At 44.1% G+C, this 20,305-nt stretch overlaps 1 protein-coding gene across 1 annotated transcript in view; it reads right to left on the bottom strand.

Moving 5' to 3' along the window:
- Nucleotides 1-20,305, bottom strand: part of PDE11A (phosphodiesterase 11A) — a 326,451-nt gene that overhangs the window by 33,429 nt on the left and 272,717 nt on the right. Inside the window, exons 16-18 of the mRNA XM_037044380.1 lie at nt 12,881-12,958; nt 7,517-7,580; nt 1,091-1,165 (exon numbers count right to left, since the gene is read on the bottom strand). Of these exons, the coding sequence (XP_036900275.1) occupies nt 1,091-1,165; nt 7,517-7,580; nt 12,881-12,958 (217 nt within the window). The remainder of the gene's footprint in view (nt 1-1,090; nt 1,166-7,516; nt 7,581-12,880; nt 12,959-20,305) is intronic.

The raw sequence follows: 20,305 nt of genomic DNA, 5'->3' as shown, positions 1-20,305 counted from the left end.
AGGCAGAGCAGTTCTCAACAAAACATGTCCTTGGGTGAGGATTAAAAAGATAAAGTTCCAAGTGACATGAATAAAAACCAAAATTTTCTCTCCATTTTCACATGGACAATGGTAGAAGAGACCCATTCTCTCCTCATCATTCCCAGCCTTTACACTTTATATTATAATGTTTAGAAAAATTAGCTATATTTTTGGGAAAAAAATGTAACCCTGTGCTCACTGCAGCATCACTCATGGCAGTTAAGAATGGAAACAACCTAAGAGTCCTTCACTAGATGATTGTCATAAATAGACATTGCTGACAACTGACACATTTTTCTCGAACTTCCTTGATTCTACTGTGCTGTACAGCCATTAAAATATTTTGCACTATCTTTAGTGTTGTTGAGTTTTTAGCCAACCATTCATTAAGAATAAAGAGGCCAGCCCATCCTGGAGGCAGGTGACCAAGGCATTTATATCTTTTGCAACCTGATGAGTGAAAACAGCACCATCCTGAGCCTACAGTAAGCGTTCTCAAATAATATTTGAACGGATGGGTCCAACATAAATAGCATTTCAATCAGCAGAACCTAAATTCCTGTGTGAAACTTTTCGTTTGGCAAACAAAGAATAGCCACAGAGGCTTAAAATGATTTGTTTTTGAGATTTTGGAATGTTCAAAATTGAAAATTAAATCTTGAATACCCATTACTTACTGCAGCTGTCTGTTCTAGCTCCTGAAGGCTGAACAGCTGGCCTTTAATTTCCGCCCGTATTTTTATTCCAACATAGTCATTGACCACGTCTGAAATGCCAGCACTGGGCTCACAGTGATTCGCAAGCCACTCTGCGCATCCTCCCTTGTGCCTATTTGTCCCCCCACCCCAGGGGTGCTTGGGAAATTCTTGTTAAGCAGCTCACCACTCTTACTCAGAAAACTGGGAATAAGAGTGTTTAGCATGTAAGTATAATGGACGTTTTAAACTTTCAGGAGTGCTTCCTTAAATCCATTCTTAATCTTTCCCTTTTTCAAGTTGTACTTTGGAGTCATTTTTTTTTAAGTATCACTCAGAAGGGTAGATGCATCACGATAAAAGGATGAACTTACGGAAGGAGTGAGTTTGAGTTCGGACCTCTCCCGATCCCCTTGCTCGAAGAACTCATTGGTCACAAGCTCGGCCACCTGAAACACACACACACACACTTTAATTTATAGCTGTGTGTGCTTCACCACAGGACCTGGGAGTTAGCTTATGTGGGGTGGCAGGTATCTTCAGCACAGACAGTCCTTTTCAAAGCTTATGAGGAAGTACATTAACCTTTTGTGTTTGAAGTTGTTACAGAATTTAATCAATGAAACTGATTTCCTGTTAATCAGAAGAACGTACGCAGCGTAGTTTCAGGCACAGGCCATTAGACAATTTCCCGCAGCACACGCAGCTCACATACTTGGGATGAAGCACGTAGGTTGCCGCCTTCAAAGCAGGCAATGAGCTTATCCAGACAATGAGGCAAATCATAACCTAATAATAATTTATTATACTATGTTATTCAAATATATTTGCAATAATAATTTAATCCACGTTTGGGTATTTCTATGTGAATTCTTAACCTTGTTGCATACATTTATCTTAAACTGGTTTAAACTTGCCAGCACAAAAACTCCTGAACGGCCTCTCCCTACCAAGACCCGCGTGCACCCTGGAGGGAGCAACCGTGGGGCACGCCTCTGCTGCCTGCTGGAGCAGTCAGCCACGGGGCAGCATTAGCAGAACTTACAGTGCGTCACGATATAGTTTGAAGAACTCGATTTGCTCCTCAGGTTGTCTCTGTACTAAGAGTATTCGTTGATGGTGGGTTCTGGTTGGTACAAGCGCAATGGTATGGCTATTGTACCCCAAACTGCAGATATTTTTCCAGAGTAAGAACCTGTATTTTTCCACCTTTAATCCTTTCATGTGGATGATCAAAAGCTACGGATCATAGTGAAGAAGCTAAAGAGACTCTCTCCTCTTCCAAGCCCCGTGCTTCTAAGGACAGCTTTATGGGAAGCTGATGGACGTGACAGGGAAGTGCTGAACAGGCCTGCGCCACACACTGTGGTGTGCGTTAGGAAATCTCCAAGATGAACTAGCTGCATTTATAGAATATTGGAAAAACAGGGGGAAAACTCCTAGACAACCCCATGGCAAAAACATCTGGATCCCCAGCCTAATTTTTCCCTATTCTAGGCTCTTACAGAAATGAGGTTCTTAGGTCTGATAAAGACTAGCATGGCTTGACTTTGGTCAAGTGTGTAGAATCAAGATCATTTGCCTGAGGGCATCTTTCAAGAGCTTTTGTGAACAACAAGTCTTCACCTTGATAAATGATAAAAACATCACACACCCACATACAAATCTGACAGTAGTAAGTATACAGTAATTTATAAATAATTGGAATATCTAGTCAGTTCAGGTTTTAAACATTTAAAAAAACCAATAGCATAAAACCAGTTGGAATTCACTCAGTTTTTCTAAGACCCCGTGCACCTCTCTGCTCTCCAGGCTCTGCCACTGCCTTTCACTGTAGGGCTTCAGGCCTACGTCTCGTGTTCCCGGCCTTTTTAAAAAAGAATGAATGGTTCCCTGTGGGCCTGGCCTTATTTACTCAGTTCCCAGAACTGCCCCTCAGACTGCTCTGAGGTGGGTCTTTCGCACTGAAGAATGCGAGTGTACCATCAGGTCAGCCAAGGTGGGAGTCCTATGTAGGTCTGCAGCCCCCAGAAAGCAAATACATTAAAACAAAATCTTGTCCTTGATCTTTCTAAAGCGGTCCTGGGTGTCTCCCCTGGGATTCTTTCACACTAACTCGTACCACTGTTTTGTTTGTACTTAAAAACCCAATCAGGAACATTAAGTGACTTGTGATTGAATTTTGTATTAAGGAAGGAAATTGAGATGCTAATCAGGCCTTAGGGGTTCACTGGGGAAACCCACATGCTTACAATCACGTCTGTGAAGAAGGAAAAGTGAAATCGTCACCAGCTTTTTTAAAAACATTGAAAGGGAATTTTAAAAAGTCAACTTCCAGGAAATAAGAAATATATTTGTATTTTTAAAAGAAGGTTCCATTGTGCCCCCATTTTTCCTAAAATCACAAAATTACATTTTTTAAACTACCTTAACCTATTCAATTCAGAGACAAACACAAATGAAATCTCCAGTTCAGAGGTGTGATAAGACTTCTAATGACACATTTGGAAACACATGGCTTTGTGTTTTCCTTGAACTCTGGAGTTTCTACACTTATTAGCAAAAGTCCACATCCTGAAAATAAAATGATATTTACATCACTGGCCAGGAAGACCATCTAGAGGCAGCGCTGGTGTCTTTGGTCTAAAACATTGAGCAGAAATCTTTTTCTTTCCTGCTTCTTTAGCTCTTGACATGCATTGTGCTGGGGTCTCTGAAGGTCCTGACACATCATCCCTCAGCCCACTCCCTTTCCAATCTCCTTTATTCCCCCAGCCCTGTCGCTTTCTCCCACTCTGGGCCCCTCCACTCCCCTCCCATTCCTATCAGAGTGGCCACGCCCAGCACTGCACTTTCCCTCAATACCTGCAAGTGCTGCCTTACCTCTCTTGGGCTGTTGATTCTCAGACTTTACTGCAAGAGAGGCCTTCCCACATGGGGGAAGTGAAAGGTGGACAGAGATGTACAAATAAGTTGCTCAACCACAAACTCTTCACAGTTATTTTGCTTCGTGCACATTCAAATATGCCACAATGAAATGAAAAGCTCCATTGGAAGAGAGCTATTTACTGAAGAAGTGTTCTTTAGGAAAACCACCCAATCTGCATTGGACTGTGATATGAGCCAGAAATTAACCTTTATTTGTGTTAAGCAACTGAAATTTGAGAATATATTTGTTAATGCAGCAAAGCCTAGCCTTGACCGACACCAAAGTTGGTATGGAAGTGAGGTGCTGCTGTAAGGAGGAGAGTGAGAGATTGAGAGAGAGAGAAAGAGAAAGAGGAAGAGGAAGGAAGGAAGGAAGGAAGGAAGGAAGGAAGGAAGGAAGGAAGGAAGGAAGGGTTGGGAAGGTAAGTAAGAAGACAGGGCAGAGAAAGGAAAGGGAAATAAAGAAAAGGGGGAAAAGAGAAGAAAGAAAGGAAAAGACCCTAAAATATGTGATACTAGCTTGGGGGCAGGTATAAAACAGTGAGGAGATGGTGGCTGGAAGCTGTAAGGATGATGACTGATCCATGTTGCATAATGGCAAAACATTTTGTACAATTCTTACTGAAATAAAGCAAATAATGTTATAAATGAACTTTTAGCCTTAGGGGAAGAGATGGGAAAACAAAGTATTAGTAGCATGTGATGTTTGCTATTTACTGTTTTGCTAGGTATTATAAGAAGTGAGCTCAGAAAAGGACTGGCAGGTTTATAACCAGAAATGAGAGGAAATGAAGTCAAAATTCAGGGTGTTATAGGGATGGAAGATGAAGCTGCTTCTTAACCCCAAACTTTAAAAATAAAAATCAAGATATGTTTTGAATGACAAAGGTTGATTAGGACTCAGCCTTGTAACAAGAGTCAAATCAAAGGTACGGACAGTACATCTGTAGTTAAAAACTCAACGAATCAGGTGTCACACAGGATGTCCTTCCAATTGCAAGAAATGGCCCAGGGAAGTGATTTAACTACATGGCTCTCTCACTGGCGGTGCCTGTTAGGCCCAAAGTGCCGGGAATTAAGTCATGAAAGAGAAAGAAAGAAAACTGTATACGTGCATATTTCTTTGTTCCTGAACATAAGGAAGCAAAGCAACATAGCAGATCTAAAATGTTTGTACAGAACAGAACTATGGGTGTGGGTACTGGCAAGTGGAGATCAGTAAAATCAAAGGCACGAGACTCTGACTAGATGTTTAAGAGAATGTTGGTGCTAAAACTGACCACAGCCTGTGACTGCTTAAAGTCTAAAGAAGCCTCGGGTCTTGAACCTTCTGTAGGTGGAAAGCAGGCTGAGAAATCTTTTTGGCTTTGGGCTATAGCCGAGGAAGATAATGGAAAAGGAATAATTTCCCAGGGTGGAGCAAAAGGCCAGGGGAAATCGTGAACCCAGGAGCATCTCCTAGAGAAACAGGCCCACCACAGAGTAGAGGACCCTCATGGGAAGTGCCAGGAGGACTTTGCAATGGCTGTGGATCCCTAACTGCCAAAAGTGGCCATCTCTTCCTTTTCTCAGTGGGAATGTAATGGTGGGTATTTTGTGGTTGGGTGTATGGTGGATGCTGTATTTTGGGTGTGTGTAGGGCTTTAATGTGCATATGGGCCTGGTGTGGAGACTCGTGTACATCATCCAGAGGTCCTGGACTTCGAGCCTGAGACCATAACCTATGGGATATTTGGTCATCTCCCCTGGGGAGAGGATAAGCATACTTTGCCTTTTGCCTAAAGGAGGAAAATGAATCTTTTTTCAGAGCTTAATTTTTTAAAATTTATTTACTTAATTGTTGTTCAAGTACAGTTTTCTGTCTCTACTCCCATCCCAAGCCACCGCTCCAGTGCTCCCCTCCTCCCTCCCATTTCCACCCCCCTTAGTTGTTGTCCATGTGTCCTTCATACTAGTTCCTGTGAATCCTTCCCCTTTGCCCCTGGAATTCCCTCCCCTCTCCCCTCTGGTCCCTGTCAGCCTGTTCTCTATTTCAGTGTCTTTGGTTATATTTTGTTTGCTTATTTGTTTTGTTGTTTAAGTTCCCGTTAAAGGTGATATCATATGGTATTTGTCTTTTACCACCTGGCTTATTTCACTCAGCATAATGCTTTCCAGTTCCATCCATGCTGTTGAGAATGAATATTTGTGTGTGTGTGTGTGATTTGAAGGGTAAATTGTGGTAGGCAATAACTATTTCTGGCTTTTTAATTTCGGGGCACAAGGAAGGAATATGTTGCATGGCTGGGCTGGGTTTTGGCCAATGAATTGTTGGGAGGGTGCATTCACTGGCCAGTGCAGGACCCACAGGGCACCTGCCACTAGGATCCAGAAGGTGGCTGCTCCTTCAGCCCCAGAATGAGGACAAGAGGGGCCAGCCCACCCTGGATGCACATGTTCAGGAGTGATTTGTTGGTTTAAGCCCCAGAGATTTTGGGTTTAGTGTTAACGTTGCCTGTGCTACTGACACGCATCATTTAAAACTGCTGATTGATGCATCCTGTGTAAGAAAGCGTAAGCCACTGTAAAGAACAAAGGCTTTGGGGCCTAATGTGCCAGGATTTCAATACCTAGCTCTACCACTGACTAAGCCTCATTTTCCCCCTTTGTGAAATAGGGATGATCACAGTTTTAGTTTCTCGGGGCTGCTATTAATTGCAACATGCCTGGTATCTTAAAACAATAGGATACCTTATTCTCTCCTAGTTTTGGAGGCCAGGAGTTCAATGTCAGGGTCCTGACAGAAACTGAGGTGTTGGTTGGCAGGGGCTTTAGGGAAGAATCTGTTCTTTGTCTCTTTCGCTTGCTGATGCTTTACCAGCATCCCTTTGTTTGCGGCTGCGTCACTCCACACTGCCTCGTCTTCACATTGCCCTCTCCTCTTCTAAATGCCTAATCTCCCTGTGCCTCTCTCGCGTTATGACACTTGTGATTAGATTCAGTACACACCTGGAAAACCCAGGGAGTGGATAACGATAATGACAATGGCACCAATGATCTCTAACTCAATCACATCTGCAAAGACCCCTTTTCCTCTCAAGGTAATGTTTACATGTTTCAGGAATTAGGATCTGATGCTTCAGGTTGCTATTATTCAGCATATTATAGTAACTACACCTACCTCAAAGAGGCTTTGCAGATTTAAATGAGATAGTACATATGTATCAGTTATTTAATATCAGTTTCTTATTCAATCAATAAATACTATGCATTGTTATATGAATGTATCTTATTCCCCTAAAATGTCAAATCTTAAGATACCAAGTCACCATATTTCAGACCCCATAGTTCACACAGTAGGTGCCTCATAAAAACTAAAATGGCTTGAAAACTATTCTTGCTTTAGAACTAACAGTTTTGGCCGTGAACGCGGATGGTGAAGGCATGATTTTTAGGTTTGGGTACTGCACACTTTGGCCAGAGAGCCCTCTGATTTCCAAATAGTCTTTAAAAAGAAGAATAGAATTTCCTTTTACTCCTTGGTTTTTTTTCGGGGGGTCTGAAAACCTGAACCTCATGCTAAAACATGATTACCTACGCAAAAACATTATGTTTTAAACTCTTGCCATAAGAAATAGTTGAAGTGTTATTTGGATTTAGTGTGTTAACAAAAAAAATCTTCCACAGTCAGAAATATTAGTCGGTAGAAACACCATAAAGAAAGACTGGGCAATAAACTATGTGGAGCTGAAGCCTCCTGCTATTTTTTACACAATGTTAATACTGATGCAAATTGACGAGGGTTTCAGCGTCTGCTGGTTGGGGCTCTGGGAATATTGTACCCCCACCCCCAGTCCCTCCTCTGCTGAGCCCTGCCATTAATCACCACTTGCCTGTCTTGAGATCTCCCACGGTTTGGTCACGGCTCCAAGGTCACAGGCTGTCATTAACATTGATCTGAAAAACAGAACCAAACAAAACAGCCTGAATAATCTTTTGTTGCATTCCTAAACAAACCCATCTCAGATACATAAATAAGTAAAATGGGATGGAGGCAAGCTCCCATCTTCTTTTCCTCAACAAGGGAAGCGCTGTCTGCCGTCCCCTTGGTCAGCACCTCCATCCTGTGGCCACGCAGCTGGGGAAGACAAAGCTCACGTGCACCCTTGGCTGCCCTTCTGTTTTGTCTGCAGCAGATGGAGGAAAGCAAAGCATGACTTTCTCCATGTCTGAGCTAAGCAACTCTGTCTGAAATAATTTGTAATGGGCAATGCTTTATATTTTTAACTATCGGCAAGGGAATCAGTGCATAATACTACATACATAGCTGATGAATCTAATTACCAGCTTATCACTGGCTGATGGGAACGGAAGGAAGCCCACAGCACAGAGGCGAGGCCCACGCCACAGCAGAAGCCCTTGTCCTCTCCTCTGTGAGCTAAGGTTTATGGGCAGGAGCCACACTGTTTCTCTCTAGTATACTACCTGGCTACAGCCATGCTGTGTAAGAATTACAAAGAAACGCAGTTGGCTACAGCTCTGATGAACCTGAGCATGTAAGAAAGCAGAGGAAAGATCAGAATCAGATTTTTTGAGGGGCACATATCTATTGGGTTTAACAAGAATTTATACTGAACCATAGATATAAAAACATGGGGAACAATTCAAATTGTGGAGAGGAATAACACATAACATGATGTGTTTGGAAAGGGGGAAATAAGACACACTCTTCATCCAAAATCTGCTTTTTTTGTACTACAAGCAGCAGTGGGCGATGAAAAGTATTGACGGATCTGAGCTGAGAAACCACATGTTGGCTGGCTCCTTTTGGAAGAAAGGGTGTGTTGTTCAGGGCCAGAGGGCTGTCCTCATGTCAGGTGTTAGCATTTCATTCCCAGCCGGATTCAGGGCGGGGAAACGTGTCTGCTTCCCAGATGGCAGAGCCTAGATGGCAGGGGGGTGAGTGTAACTTGTTCAGGAAACCCCTCCAGGGAACGAGGCGGATAACAATGGGCCATTCAGAGCACAACCAGGCTCACCAGCAGAGAGATGCATCAGCCTATTCTTCACACGTGTCCTTCTGTAGCAAGCACTTCTGCAGCTCACAGTTTGCCTGTCTCTGTACTAGGTGCTTTACCAACTAACTCCCAGCTAAATGAATCCTCATCACAACCTTCGAGGTGGGCGCTCTGATTCCTGTTTTACAGAGAGCTGCATGGAAACACGGAGGGGTCAAGCCACCTTCCCAGAGCAAGTAGAGGATTCAGGATTCTGTGCTTACTTCAAAGCTACCAGAACTCCTCTTGCTGCACTGGGATGCTTCTCATTTTAGGCTCTGCTAGTACCAGAGGGAGACAAGACTGTAGGCCATGCGCCAGGCTCTGCAGTCTCTCTTCTGGACTGGAAAAAACGCCTCTAAACTTGCCTATTTGCACCATAACTTGGATCCATCTTCTTGGTAATGTGAAACTTACTGCTCAAATTCATATTCATATCACCACGAATCAGTTAATAGCCAATTTTGTGAGTATCTTCTGGGTGCTCTAATGATGATCATTCTGATAGCTGCCATTTGTCGAGAGGGGATTCTATTATTATCTCTATTTTATGCAGCCAATAGTGTTTTGCATTCCTTGATCAGAAAGGTTAGGTAGCCTGCCCAAGGTTATGTAGCGGAAAAGTATCAAAGCTAGGATTGTTACCCATAAGGTCTGGCGAAAGAGTCTCTATTTGCAATGAAAGTGGAGCAGAAAGTCTATGCCAAGAAGGAGGACAGAAAGGGGCTGTGGGAGGAGATGAAACTTTTATCTGATAGGCAATGGGGAGTCAATTAAGGCTGAGGGCTCAGAGGGACCTGGCTGGGCCTTCAAGGACAGAACTCTAGGTGGTGGGCGTGAAATAGTTTGACAAAGGGGAGAACAGAGGCAGGGACACCAGTTGACAAGCATGAATGGGTAAGGGCCTATAACAAAGAAGGCAGAAGAATAGATAGAGCGGGGGATTCCGGGAAGAACTGAAGGAAGCAAATGAGCAAGCATTCCCTCTGATTTTTTAGATCAAACCTCTGCAAGAAGTGAAAGGCCTTTTCTGGAGACAGAGAGTGGGGCTGGAGTTTGTACCAACTGTTTTAGTTTGGAGGTGCGCATAGCGCCATTCCGATCTTCAGTGAGGTGGTGCCACCCCGCTCAGTGCAAGGGGACAGATGAGGCCAACAGTGAGGAGGGCACAGGTCTGGCCTTGGTGGCGGGGGTGGGGGGTGAGGAAGGACGCTGCACCTCTGCGTGGACCCTCACCACCGGTCTTTCTCACCATCCCTCTCCTCTACATGCCGAAAGTGGTTCCGTGAAAATCTTTCTTGATTTGTTCTCTAGTTTTAAAACAATTAGCAACCTCAAAGGAATAAACTTTAAAGGTATATTCAAATTCAGTAAAAGATGTCATGTATGAACTGACTTTTGCACTGACCCATCAGAACCTCACAGTCTGCACTGTTTCACTGTTTTAAATTATAAACACAAATAAAAGCCCCCAAAACGTTATGTAAAATGACAGAATCGAAGCAGCCAAGTGATGTTCTTTCATCTTTATTGTCACTGTGCTACCACTGTTTATTCTGAATGAACTATTTGGAAGCAGGAATGTGGCGTTCCCCAAGGCCGAAGACAACAGGCCACCCAGAGCCAGGGCGAGGGTTTTGAACTGAGAGGAACTTACTCTTGAAAGTGTGTCCACCTCCACCAGGGGCTGCCCATACAATTGGGTGTTCTTGGAATTAACTTACATGTACGATACAGGTACAATGAATGGATAAGTAATAACGTGCTGATTTGAAGCTTTCATACAGATTTTTTTTTCTTGTCAACCAGTCCCCACCTCATATAAATTATTTCGATACCTGACAGGAACTTCAGCAATGGTTAACAACTTGCAACAACAACAGATTTTTCTCAGTGAAGAGCATCTCCTCATTGGCATTGTTTAGATTGAAGGCACATGGTGGTGATAAAAAGCAGACCAACTTTCAGTTGGTTTTACTACTGTTTTAAAATTCTCTAAGGCAGCTCTCCCCAGAGCCCCCCATTTTGGTGCACACGTCAGAGTCTAACCGTGAAACGGGGGAGCAGACAGCTCCCAGAGCACCTCTATTTTACATACTGTGCTTCCAGGTAAAGTTTTTTTTTTTTAAAAACATATGGCGTTCCTGCCAAAAAGTTTGAACACCTCCACCAGAAAACATCCTGGAGGACGTGGGGGATGAGCGCTGGTGTTTTAGGAGTCGCGCTCAGAAGAGGCCCCGCCAAGAAGGCGGGCACGGGGGAGTCCTTGGGGAAGAGACGGTAGCTGAGCCCAGGAGGATGCTCAGAGAGAAGCGCTGAAGACTAAACACAGGTCCTTGAGGGGGAGTTACATTTAGGGGTAGTGGAGAGGTAGCAACCTGGAAAAGGACAATGAGAAAAACTCAGAAAGAATGCAGCAGATCCAGAAGATCATGGCTTTACGGAATCCAAGGCAGAAGAGAGTTTTAATAAGAGAAAAAGCTGATGCAGGTAGGTGTTCATGAAACGATCAAGGAAGCCAAAGAGAAAAAGTTTGCAGAGTTAGATTCTTGGGAGGTGAGCGATGCCTTTCTGAAGGAGCAGCAAATCACGTTTTACAGACCAAACTCCTCTGCGCTAAGTCTGTGTTTCAGAATACCACGTAGCAGTGAAAAATGATGAGGTGTGAACATGAAACGAATTCCAAGGCACATAGTTGGTAATAAACTAGTATTATAATAATTAATAATTAATGTATAAACCAATAAATTTATTAATTATAAAGTGGACTGTGAACAAGGAATTCCAGCTTACTTTGTATGTATACAATTTATGTTAAAACAGACCAGCAAGTTCACACTAGGTAGTCTTTTTCCTACGGGTACACATGTGTGCGCCTGCTTTGCTAATGGTCTGGAAAGAACAATCAACCGATAACAGCGCACAGCTACGCAGCCTCTGAGAATCAGGAGCAAAGCTCAAGGGGAATCAGAGGTCTATCTGTAATGTTTCAATTTGTTACAGAAAAGTATATTCCCATAGTTCCTTGCGGAATTAAAAGTTACTTAAAAAGAAAGAAATTGCCTCGCAAGAAGTTAAGGGGGGTGTGAGTGAAGTGTGGAACTGAAGGAAAGGGGAGAACTAAGATTGGACTGGGAGAAGAGGGTAGATTTCAAGGATGACTGTTTTGGCTGAGATGAAAAGTCATAATGGAAAGCAAACAAACAAACATATTTTGAAGATGCCAGTACAACTGATACAGCAAGGTCGGGGTTGGGGTGGGGGAGAGGGGGGAACGGAATGGGGACACAAGCGGAGGTGCTCAGAGCTCCCCGCCTGTCCTCGAAAAGGGGCAGAGAAGGAGGCCCGCGGAGAGGCAGAGGGAGGCAGGAGGCCTCCTCTGCTGAGAGGCCCCGAGGAGCGGCGCTGCCCAGGGCCCGGCGGGTGGAGCTCCGCGGCAGAGGTTTCGCCCAGCAAAACGAGAGAGGGGCAGCGGGATCCGGTGCCCCTGGGGGCGATTCGCGGGGGTCTGGCTGTGGAGCAGGCTCAGTGAACCCCTAATCCTGGCCTCCCGAGCTTTCTCAGGAATACTTAACAGCTTTGGAACAGGATAAGACAGCAGACGGCCCGAGGACCTTGGAAGGCCAGGGCGCAGCGAAGAGAGGTGCGCGCCTTGCAGCGGGAGGGCTGCGACCGGGCGTTAAAACGGGCCAAGCAGCGATGGTTCGGGCTGTCTTTTCCAAACAACCAGGAAGACGTCGTCGTTGAAAAGGCTGGAACAGGCTCCCTGTTCCCACCACCCAAACAGTTGGGTTGGTTTTCTATCTGTGTACAGTAACACACATTGTCTCTAAAGAAAAAACGAAAGCTAACTCTCCACTTTCCTCTAGTCTGCGTAACTTCCTTTTCTGAGGCTCAGCTCCGCTCCCCTCCATCCCTTCTCCCCACCGACTTGCAGTCCTGGCTTGCTGAAACTCAGCCACTCTGAGCATTAGTTTCTAATTGTGAATGCAAGTTTTTGGGAGAAGAGGCAAAAATATAATATATCAGGACACAAAAAGACATTCTCTACCTTCTCTAATTATTCAACTAATCTCTAACTGTTAGTACATAAGCTAAAGTTTGTTGCTTTGAAAATTGCTCGTCTGCTCTTCACACTGTTAGAAAAGAAAAGCTAAATGTTCAAATATTGAAGAAACACAAACAAGAGCTTTTTCTTACCGAAATATATCACGATGGTTTTTGAGGTTCCAATCGTATTCTCCCTTGCGGACAAGTTCAAAGAATTCAGTTCTCCTCCTACACAAAATCAAATGAAGAAAGGAAAAAAAAACCTGGAATGAAATCTCCCACTCTGTGGGGCGACATAAACACATTTATGGGAAAACATAAGACCACCTGAACCAAGTAACTTAATATTTGAAATCATGAGGCTAAAGCACTATCAAAGTAAATCACTTAAAAATGTTGAGGCTTCAAGAAAAAGCCACAATCATTTCTGAATGTATTTACGAGAGGATTATCGAGCCATAAACCGAAAGCAATGTGGTCCTGCACGGGGGATTACTTGCTAGAAGGCACTGGAAGGCAGAGCAGACAGACAAGGACAAATAAAAAGCAGGGGCCATTCTGGAATGTTCTTTTATCACTTAGCATAGAGCTGAGCTGTGTGGTCACCCAAGATAAGATACACTCCCTGGTAGTAAATTCAGGACAAATACTTTTTCTCAGTACAAAGGTAATCATTTCAGCATTTCAGTGTTTAAACACACAAACGATGGAGTCCAAAATAACTGTGTTTAAACAATGGGTCAGTCACCTGCTTGCTGGGCAACTTTGGGAGCCTCACTGCCCCAGCCTCTAATGTGGGGACTAGACGTGCTGCCAGAGTTACCATGAGGGTTACATGAGATGGGGCACGCAGCGCACCTGGCGTGGTGCCTGCACATTTTAAGTGCTGCATCCACACCCGCACGTAGAGACTCATTTGGAGACATACTGATAGGTATAAACCAAGAGGGAAAATTCTGAAGTTGTGAAAATAAGGCTGACATTTCTATTTTTGAAACTTTAATGTCGTCATATGACTTTAATTGTTATAGTGAGAAAGCAAAAACAAACAAACAAACAAACAACAGCACCATTTTAACTCTTTAAGAATTATTTCCTCTTCTTGGCACACCCTAATGAGCGACTATTTAAAGGATCCTGACACACCACATTCCAAAGTGCGTCCCACGAAGGACTAGTCTTAGGAGGTGCTCCACACAAAGTACTCCCCGACCAAGCGGGTTTCAGAAATGCTGCCTGTGACCTACCTTCCTGTAAGAGGCCGTTCTGCGTGGTGTGGGCCCAGACAGGACCCACCCCCATGGACAGGTTCTCCCGTGGGGAATCGGGCCTGCAATGTATGTAGGCCACTTTGAGACTTGCTTTTGTTAAAATTCCCTTACCCTGAATTGAGGCAGAAAGTGCTTACTGTAACTTCCTAAAGTCTGTGCTAAACCTCCCCAGGATGGAGTGACCTGTTCAACCACTTTTCCCTTTGCATTTGCAAATATCCTTCTTCTGTGATGTGATTAGCAGCATCCTCTTCTTTGTTTTCTGTAAAAGGTAATCACCTAAAGCAAACCTGTGTATAGTAAATGAGGACCATCATGGAATGTGCCGAAAAAAGAAATAAAGGCTGGTCAAGGCACGGGCTGAGGTTTTCTCTCCTCTTGAGAGAGAAGCTGTGCTGTCCCTTTTCCTCCCCAGGACTCCGTAGTCCGTGTGAATTTCTCATTCCTCATCCACAATGTGGAGGACCCCACAAGCCGGGGTCCACATCACCTTCCTTGCAGGGTCACTGCCCACATCATCCCTTTGAAGTCTGAGAAATAGATAGGCCTACTTAAGCTTACTTAACTACAGAATTCCACTGCACTGTGTTTTAAGGAACACACTTCAGAAAATACCACCACACCATTTATGGTGGAAATCTGAGTAGGCTCTTAGACACTCAGTACTTAGTTTAGGGAACAGAAGACAAGATGCTAAGTGCAGCCGGCTCCCCTGTTTCTAGTCTGGGTGCCCGCTGCCAGCTGGCCGACTTCTTGTCACCTGGGTAGACTGACTGCTGGAACTACCCGGAAGATAAGGTAAGACAAAGAATGTGGCTCACTTCCTTATCTAAGACACGAAGACAGGTCCTGGGTCAATTTCTTCAAGTGGATACAGGTCAAGGCCATACCACAGCATGGGATCATCTCTACAGCAACCTCATAGCAATGGGCAGAGATGGATGGCATCACACAGTTACACGGGGGGACCCCGCAACTCCCCTCTTCTTTGGTGTGCAGGTTTTACATATCCTTCTTCTTACAAGTTTACAATTGTTCTAAATCACCCACTCCCCACTTTGTGACCACAGACACGCTTTGTTCACATCACCCCCAGGACTGCGTGCTGAAGTAGAAAGGGCAGTGGCGGCAGGCAGAGAACTCACATCTGCACTCACTCAACCTGGGCTTAGTGCTGACCACCCTTACTGGCTGCACGGCCCGGGGCTGAGCTGCAGCCTCCAGCCTCGTGATGCGCACCTGAGATGAGGCCCCTCAGTGTTGGCACTGGTGGGTACTCCGTAGCTGGTGGCCATGGTTAATATGTAAATACTATTAATAGTATCCCTGCCAACAATCATACACAATGGGCTGATTGGACTGTGTAGATATTGTAGATGTCGTCTATTTCTCTCTTTTCTCTGAATGGATATTACCCTTCTTTTGAATAACTGTAGAGGCAAAAGCTTGGTTCAACGAGTATTTATTAAACACCCTACTCTGTACCAAGTCTTTACTAGTCTTTATGGCCATAAGACATGGGTGTGAGCAATCTTCAAACATCTGAGTTCAACTGGGAAAGTCAAGAGATACACAGGTAATTTCCCTTCAAACCTGACACCAGCGATAGTACTAACAAACAATACTGGGGCTGGAGCAGGTGAGGAAGGCACTCCCCTTGGGCACAGAATAGAAGCGGGGGCCCCAGACTCAGTAATCAGACCAACAATATTTGTAAACAACCAACCTACACATTAAAAATCCATGAACAAAGTGTCAAAAATTTAAATAAAGAGAGGATTTGACAGTGGACTTGCAGGACTCACTTCATTTGCCTCCTCTTAGTCCCTGCCGTGATGAGGCTGATATTTATTGGGTTCTTGCTATGTCCCAGGCTGACTTGCTGGGTTCTATCATTTACTGTCCACATTGCTGACCTTGGGTAGGTGATTTAACCTTGCTTCATGGCTTCAGTTTTCTTAGGAGTAAAGAGTAATACTAATGGAACCTACATTGTTAGGGTTGGGGGGCAAGATTAAATAAAATGATCTATGTAAAACACTTCACAGAGTACCTGGCACACAGTAGGTGCCCAGTAAGGATTAACCAGTTATTGAGTGCAGGAGAGCCGAGTTCCTGGCCAGTGGTTTTCAGCTGGCGAGTGGCAGAGCCGGAGCACAAACGCCACCTGTCAGAATAACAGCCGCCCCAAGCCTCTCAGACGTGCCCTGCTGTCCTGTGAGCACAGAGGAAGGCACTTAGCTCACCCTGGGAAATGACAGACGATCAGGAAGGCTTTCTGAAAGAGTTTGTCACCCATCCTCCCTGTCATCAGAGGGACCCGAGTGTCCTTGAAATCCTGTGAGTTATTCTGAAAAAGCCCTGTGATGCCGTCGGCCCCACGAGGACCAGGGCCTGGTCCACTTTTGTTCACTCCAGATCCTCACTGCCCCCGGCAGTGCCTGACGTGTGGGTGGGTGATGAACACTTGTTGAATTGATGGATGAATGAAAAAGATGATCTCATACAACGATTCACTAAAAAAAAGGAACAACTCTCCAGCCACTGGTTTCACCTGGATTCTAATTGGTTCTTCAAAGTTGACATTTGGAGAGACTGAGATAAGAACACAACATAAAATCTAATAAAAAAAAGTCCTGTCAGATTCTTGAAGGCTAGATTCTAACTTGAACCAAGTGGACAACATAACAAGTTGTGAGAAATTTAAGAACACCATTGTCCGACCTTTCTTGCAGTTATTCTTGCTGTATCTGCTGAGTATATATGGGATATACGAGACATGACATTTTTGATACAGAAGGACATATTACCTCGGTTGCTAAGTCAATGCAGAAAATAAAAATTTTAAAAATACAAATCTATGACATGCCAACCAAACAGCACCCTAACAACAAATTCCCCAATGATGGAAAGTTTAATAGCTAGGCTTGCTGGTGTGAAAGTCTTAAATTAATTAAACCCCAAATCAGTCTATAGGTTTCTCCTCACATTAAAACAAAGCTAGACTTTATGGCATCCAGACAAAAAGGAATATCCACTATCCCAAGGGGGTGGTGAATAGAGGAGAGCAGGAAGAAGTGTTTTCATAGGATACAGAAAAATGAGGCACACATTTCCCCACTGGTGAAACTCTGCAATCTCTTAATAGGCTCCACTTATCCTAGTGTCCTAAGGTTTGGCTCTGACCTTAGACAGTAATAGGGGACTTCCCGGGCACCAGTTTTATCAGGATTAACATGGGACAAGTCCCGTCGCTGGGGGAACCACGTACACCAAACGTGTGTTAACAGAGTTGGCCACATAAATGCCAAAGACATGCTATAAAGTTTAAGCCGAAGTGCATTTACATTTTTAAAAGTTCCTGAAAATTAACGTCTTAAAAGATGGAGATGGAGTTGATCATTTTCATAAGGAAGCAAAAGGATTTTTGAAGTGATGATATGCAAAGCTCACATAACAATATACTCCACATATTTTAAAAGGTATAAAACCACACAGTGGACGTAGAGAATCTCTCCATTCATCCCCAACTTTATCTGCCCTGTGGAGGTCACTGCCCATCTCGGTGCTGCTGCTTCTGCCTCCCCCATCCCATCCCACGATGGCCATTTTCTACATTTTGCATTAATCATCTTTCCATACAGCCTTACAATTTTACTAGGTCAGCTATGCCTAATATTGCTCTGCATGATTTAAAACTTTATAAATGATATCATTGTAGTACATATATTTTTTGGCAACTTGCTCTTCTCTTGCTCGGTGTTAATGAAATCCATTCAGTCGCTATGTATGGTTCTGGGTCATTCATTGTCATTGCTGTGTGGTATTCCGAGTATCAGTAGATCCCTGTTTATGGACCCATTTCCTGATGAGCAGAATCTAGATTAGTTCCAGGGGATTTTTTTTTGCTATTATAGACAATGCTGCTATGAACATCTTTGTGCATGTCTCTTTGTGAATTTGTGTGAGTCTTCTATCTCTGCCTCTGTTTTTTTCTTCATCTCTGTCTTTCTCTCTCTCGCTATATGTGTATATAGATTATGTGTATGTAAAATTTCTGGGTCTTAATGTGATTGTTTTCTATGATTAACTTGAGTTTTTATTATAATTACAGGCTACTGGAGGTATACGGGGTGGGCAAAAATAGGTTTCCAGTTGTGATTCTGTCATTTTACAGGTAAGGAAAATGAGGTAGAGTTGCCCAGGGTCCCAGGGCAGTTCTGGGAAGATCTAGGTGGATTCTGGGTCCCCATCATCCCAGTTCTGGCCCCGGACACCGTCTTTTGAACTGTGTATAGTGTGGACCTTGGGGGCGAGAGAGCACTGTGTGGTGTGAGACTGTGGACGGCAGCGGCTGGACCCCTCCGTGCGAAGTCAGGGCATCGCAGGTTGCTGTGCCAGGGCCAGGCACCATGGCCAGCCCCAGACAGGAGTCTGTCCATCACCGACAATGGGGGTGCTCCAAACAAGAGCTGCCGATGGCCTGGGCCAGCTTGGGGGCCTGTGGTTTCTGGCGATTTATTTCTGCCCTCCTCCTTAGCGGTAATCATTACAAAACAGTGATGTGAAATTCACTGTGCTTTTAAATAATGAATTTTCCCACAGAGCGTTTTGGCGTCTATATGTGTCTGTGTATGTAGATTACACAGAGTCAGCAGCATGAGCTTACGTGAATATGTTAAAACACCACTTTTAAAAAGATGGAACTGATAAAACAAACATTTGGACATTCATAAGAGTATATAACATTCCCTGGATTCGGACCCCTCGGTCAGAGGAGCTACACCGTTACCTTCTCAAGCAGGTTACTGGGAACCTTGGTTTTCAAGGACAATGGCAAATATTTCAGCTAGTGAAAAGCAACTTACTGGAAAATCTCATTTATAATCTGATATGTTTTTATTAGGCTTTTATCCTGTTCTCTTGACATATGTTCCCCTCAGAAAAATAACAGTCTTTACAAAAGAATCATTTGAACAGAACTGCTAGAATTACCCTCAAAAATAATTCTAGAGATTGGTTACCAAGTCACCCATCACTACATTGAAAAGCTTTCTGGTTTGTAACTTATCTGCAAGGCACTTTTATTTGTAAAGTGAGAAATCACCATTCCAGTGTATATTTTAATCAGGAATATTTTCGTAAATTTATATACGTGTGCATATACATATACATATTCTTTATCTATCTGTTTATCTAACTGTTCTGAATCTATTGGTGTCCATGAATGTTGGGAAGGTTTTACTGCTGAGCCAGCAAATCGTGACTGTGACTCCTGTCATTTCAGCTCCAGAATTATTACGCAGAGGGGGCAGGAGCATGTGGGTGGGCTGAAGTGGGTGTGAGGGAGGGGCCGGATATCTGCTCCTTCACTGTTCTCATAGCTCATTCAACAGGCAAATCACATATTTACAACTGATGGCCAGATGCAGATTCTGGACTCTGGGTGTAAAAGCACTGGGAAAAAACAGAAAATTAACAGGCACACATTAACTCCAGCAATTATGACTAAAGAAACAAAAGCCACGTATTTAACTTGGAGAATGAATGATCTCCCTGCTTCAGTGGTCTGGGAACCCAAGGACTGGCCAAGAACGAGGTGACCTGTTTGATGCTGTGCTTCACGGACAGCAAATCAAATCGGCAGAAGGAAGGCAGCCAATCAAAAGGCCAGGACGACTTTGTGGAAAATGGCAGGTGAGACAACACAGGACCTAGCCGTCAGTTCAATCAAACCCTAGTCGCCAGGTGGAAGTAGTTTGGGGCGCAGCTGGATGGCACATGCCCTGGTGGTCCCTGCTTGTACTTGGCTGCAGCACTTGTCACACGCTGGTATCGCTGCTTCTCTCTTCCCCACTGGGCTCTGAGTCCCTGACGGTAAGAAACGTGTCTTACCCACCTCTGCATCCCCAGCAACTAGCACATACCTGGCATGAAGAAGGCCTGACAAGTGTCAGTGGATGCATTTCCCAGTTTTTATACAGTCGCAAGATCGGGTGGACGGGGTTATGGGGATGCATATATGTAAAATGCTCTGACATGCACGGAGGAGTACATATGTTTTTTTAAAAAGTACCAAAATATTTCTTCCATCAACACGCCACAAGGCTGGTTGTTTTAACATTAGAATAATTTCAGTGGGTTAATTTATCGGGCTCTGTTAACATGTAAGAATGTGTAGGAAAGAGCAACGGGTTCATCCCTGGAAGTCATTACACCTTATTGTCCGTTAATCGCTCCTCTTCCTGTCCAACATGGCGGCTAGCTGAGTGCAGGGAGCTACAGACGTTGCAAACACTGAACA

The sequence above is a fragment of the Sturnira hondurensis genome, unplaced genomic scaffold (genome assembly GCF_014824575.4).
Source record: "Sturnira hondurensis isolate 20B ecotype Veracruz unplaced genomic scaffold, ASM1482457v3 Scaffold0004136, whole genome shotgun sequence".
Classification (NCBI taxonomy): Eukaryota; Metazoa; Chordata; class Mammalia; order Chiroptera; family Phyllostomidae; genus Sturnira; species Sturnira hondurensis.
The sequence above is the reverse complement of the archived record's forward strand: the minus strand, read 5'-3'. Positions and strand labels throughout refer to the sequence as shown.